General features: G+C 45.6%; 1 protein-coding gene across 1 annotated transcript in view; it reads right to left on the bottom strand.

Moving 5' to 3' along the window:
• Positions 1 to 618: 618 nt before the first annotated feature.
• LOC109483862 overlaps positions 619 to 4,670 on the bottom strand; it is a 12,388-nt gene continuing 8,336 nt past the window's right edge. Inside the window, exons 2-5 of the mRNA XM_019787006.1 lie at positions 2,759 to 2,863; positions 2,218 to 2,469; positions 1,377 to 1,584; positions 619 to 1,031 (exon numbers count right to left, since the gene is read on the bottom strand). Of these exons, the coding sequence (XP_019642565.1) occupies positions 811 to 1,031; positions 1,377 to 1,584; positions 2,218 to 2,469; positions 2,759 to 2,863 (786 nt within the window). The 3' untranslated portion in view covers positions 619 to 810. The remainder of the gene's footprint in view (positions 1,032 to 1,376; positions 1,585 to 2,217; positions 2,470 to 2,758; positions 2,864 to 4,670) is intronic.

Below are 4,670 nucleotides of genomic sequence, written 5' to 3' on the forward strand. Positions count from 1 at the left end.
CAGCTAAAAAAAGCAAATAAAGCAATTGTAAAAGCTTGTATCACAAAAATTAAAAAAAACGCATGAGGGTATTTACCCACTCTACCTTCATGCCAAATTTCATTTTATTTGGCCCAAAAATGAAGGAGTGAATCAATTTAAAGAAATGGCAGGAGGCACGTGAGGTTGTGTGGCGTAGCGGCAGAGCGCGCGACTCGGAACTTAGAGTCCCGGGTTCGAGTCCTGACATTCCACCGATCTTGTGCCCTTCGGAAAGGAACTTTACACGACTTTCCTCACTTAGCTCAGGTGTAAATGAGTATTGTCCTGTCATGTATTTGTCCCCTGTGTTGGTGGTGGTATTAATATAAGTTGAAAAAACTTGAGTGTGTCGTCACCACGTCTGGTGATTACATGTTGGAATTTAAAAAAAATGACAGGAGGAGAAGAAGGAGGAGGAAGAAGAAACATCAGGAAGAAGAAACATCAGAAAATACAGTATTTCATGAAGTAATGAAGAGGCGAATCCGAGAACAAATTAAGTTAATTAATAAATGGCTAAAGGCCCCCAAGAGGTAAACAATCAGAGGTAAACAATCAAGAGTCAAGTACGTTGCTGTTTTTTTTTCTTGCTTTCTGTGTTGTTCTGATATTTGATGTAAGAATATAAATCAGTTTTTGTCTATTGAAGTTTGAAAAATCAGACACTAAACAGTCTACAAGTCTAGACCAAAATTCATGGCGTTGTTTGCAAGTGAAGGGCCTTAATCTTTAACCCTAGACTACTACTGCACATGTACTCTTGCAAAGGCTACTCCATACTGCTAATATCTACTTTAGATATTCTGTAATGCTAACTAGATTGTAGCCAGACTTCTCGGCCAGATAGTCCATGAGGAAGACGGAGATCATGTAACTGTCCGGGTGGTCTGAGTCCAGACTGACGATGCCTCCCTTGTCTTCCAGTTGATTGGCGATGACACGGAGAGCTTTGGGGACCCTCTCCACGTCTCTGTACTTGTAGTAGTTTGCAACAGACAGGAGCCACTTTTCTGTTGAAAAAAACAGGTGTCACATTATTGTGTCATATGGGACATTATACTGTGAAAAATGCCTCCGCCCCTGAGGCATCGCCAAAAACAAAGTGTACATTCTTTAAAATTCTGACACTGAACAAAATTATCTACATCAGGGCCCATCAACCTTCATTAAACCAGGACGGGGGATGCTACAGACTTTCAACCACCTTTGACCCATTGTTTGATTTCGGAAACTGACATGTACTGAGCTGTAAGACTCTCAACCAGAGGACTGCTGAAGAGCCCAGTAGTTGTTTTTGATGATAGTTAACATTTAATATTAAGATATGGACATATTTGGTATTTGAAGAAATTTACCATCTGTAGGAGGGAAGCGAGCTGTCGGTTGGATGATCCTCAGGCCCCGAGACTTAGCTTCACTTTTCACGGCGTCTGTCACTTTCTCAGGCAAGTAGTAGGCTGTCTGTAGGTCCACTTCGCTCAGTCGCTGCATCGTGCTGACCAGCCCCATCCGGATCCAGCTCTGTGCCTGTAGCGTGAAGTGTCCTAGCGGAAATGGTTGGCCCTGCAGGTGAAATCAAGAAATCCGATGTTTCAGACTTCTTTTGGAGAGTCCTTCATGCAATTCTGGGCTTCCTGAATTCCCCCATGTCAACATGTTGGCTCCTAGATCCTGGCCAAAGCCATTTCCTGTTTCTGACCTTTTGACCGCCTGTCATTCTGCCTGTCAACTTTCCCCACACATGTACTGTCAACCTGCTCTGCTGTTTGGACAGGCAGATACATAATCCCACACCTCAGCCTAACAAAACAACAATATTTCCGTAACTGCGTAGCTGGAAGTTAAAAGCACCAATAAAAAACAAAAGTATTGTTTGTATGTTTTACAAATCTTTGCAAACTTATCATTTACATGAAAGAAGGTATTTTTTCCTATATTTTGATTATTTACATGTAGTATGGCATTGCAAAAAAAGGAGGTACACATTTAAGACAGCGCATGCGCGGTATGATGCATTGTGGGTAATTGTCAAATGTGAAAGCCCCTGAGATATAAACAAAACACTTCCAGACATGCACAAAGCATGGTCTGTTGTCTTTTGTTTACGTCTCGGGAGCGCTTCATCTTTGACCCCGAGCATGCGCAGTGGTAATTGTGAACCTCCTTACACCGTATGCAAATAAGCCTCGTTCTCACCTCGCGCATGCCTATAGTGAAAGTTTTGGCCCATTCCGTCACCAGTTCGGGAAACGTTTCCACGAAGTCTCCGTAGAGGAAGAGCGTGACGGGCATCCTGCTGGAGTGAGCCGCGATGGTCTCCACCAACTTGTGCGCCGCCTTGGCGTTCATTCCGACCAGGACTGCCAGCGTCAGGTGGGGGGCACCCGAGGGTGGCGCCGTGCAGCCGGAGTAGACGGTCCCTGGTGAGCCTACAAAACTCTCGGAAACCTGGAATGGAAGGAATTAATATTATAAAGCTTAAGACTTTAAAAGAACGTAAAACACTACTTTAACTTATCTTTGCACTATCCTACTGCTGTATTCCTAAAGAGCCTAGTCACCTAGGTCACGTGACCCTACGGACGCATGACGCCAGCAATTGACCAGGAAGTCTATATCGCCCTCCGCCCAAAAACGGCCTGTGGACACTTGCATGCGATCTGTCGTAAGCACTGTCAGCCAATTGGATAATCCCTTTCCTGTTGTTGGAGGAATGGCTACCAGCCAGTCAGGTTGCCTCTTGTTCGTACGCGACGACGTGATTGGTTGGTGGGGGCTGGGCGTAGCTAACGCTAACGAGCCGTCGCCAGCCAATCACGTTGCTGGCCACGCTGGCCTGGCACTAATTATGCAGTTAGAAGAAGGTCCAAATTGATACAGGACGGCCAATGGATACAGGATGGCCAATGGATACAGGATGGCCAATGGATACAGGATATCGATGGCCAATGGATACAGCAGGACGGCCAATGGATACAGGACGGCCAATGGATACAGGATGGCCAATGGATACAGAGCGGCCAATGGATACAGGATGGCCGATGGATACGGTCGTTGGCCACCCAACCGAAAGATCTGCTTGGAGATTAGCAAGGAGCAGCGGGTATGATGTGTTAGGGTGAGCTGGAAATAACGCTTTGTTCTTTTTTATCTACACGTTCAATTTTCTTCTAAGGCCATGTTGATTTGATTATATGGATGGCATCATCTGGGAACCCCAAAACTGATGCGAGCTTGCGAATAACAAAAAAACTTTGGCCAAAAAAAAGTTTTCATCATGAAATCTACATGGTTTTGAAGGTTGAACAATTGACACAGAGTATGGTTTGGTGAATAATCTAGTCTTCAAATTCATTTGTTTACTTTTTTGTCTTTTTCCTTTGATTTTGGCATTCTACGACATTGTATCGTTTTCCAATGTTTTTTTTTCAACCTACGGTATATATTTGCTTATTACCTTCGCCAAGAAGGTTATGTTTTCAGGGGCGTTCGTGTATGTGTGTGTGTCACGGGACACGATAACTTGAGAAGGCTTAAATGGAAATTGTACGGTTTACAATATGGTTGATTTTTTTTTAAACGGCCGAAAATTCATGTGCACGCGGATGTCATCCATATAATCAAATCAACATGGCCTAATAAGCAACGGCTTTAGCGACGGTCACAACTCGCCGTACGTGCTTTTTGTCCGTACGTTTTTTGGGAGGCTACGTCTGCTACGTTTTTTCTGAAAACGTGGGGAAGAAGTGGACTCGACGCATGTCATTCCCACGTCACTCGCACGGTTTCGCAAGGTGTAAGAGTGTGGTCTGCACGCCACGTCTGGCCGTGAGCGGTTGCGTGCATCGTACGTTGCGCAAGTGGTAAGTGAGTTGTACGTGCTTACAACGTACGACCTCTGTGCGATTGTAACTTTACCGTAAGGAGGCCGTACTCACACGTGCTTCTTCCGCACGGCACGTACGGGACACGAGCGTCACTCGTACTCGCACGCACGGGTGGTGAATCCGCAGACCGCACGTAGAAAAAGTTTTAAAGTGCTTAAAGTGCTACTGCGTGTCTGCGTGCTCCCAAATCCGTAGGATTCCGTACGGAGGCGGTACTCACCACGTACGGATGTCCTGCGTTTGCCCACGTTTTTGCATGTAGACAGCACGCAGAAGCACGTACGGCGGATTGTGACCGTCGCTTTCCAGGCCAACCGCTTGTATACATATTTCAATCAACGATCCTTGCGTACCGGTCTGCGATTCGCTGCATTAGCGCTAGCTGGAAAGTCAATCAGACACAGCGCCTAGAACCGTTGTTGGAGGAAAGGTTACCAGCCAATCACGTTGCTTTTTGACAGTAAGTGGCGACGTAATTGTTTGGCGACGTCTGGCAAGCGCTAACGCAGCAAAGACGGCGGATCATAGTATATACATGTAACACTCTGGGGTTTCATTTGCAAGTTCTGAGTTGACTCTTTCTTGCACTAGAACTGTCGGCATTCAAAAACGCATTTTGAGGGTTCAAAATAGCGTTTATTTTAAATGCAAATTAGGACACCAACATGGCGGCGGGCACAGGTATGACGTCATGCGAAAGCTATTCTATACTCACTTTAGTGGTCCTACAATATACCGTTCGCGAGTTCTGGGGGGGGGGGC

Source organism: Branchiostoma belcheri, unplaced genomic scaffold (assembly GCF_001625305.1).
Source record: "Branchiostoma belcheri isolate BF01 breed outbred unplaced genomic scaffold, Haploidv18h27 scaffold666, whole genome shotgun sequence".
Lineage (NCBI taxonomy): Eukaryota > Metazoa > Chordata > Leptocardii > Amphioxiformes > Branchiostomatidae > Branchiostoma > Branchiostoma belcheri.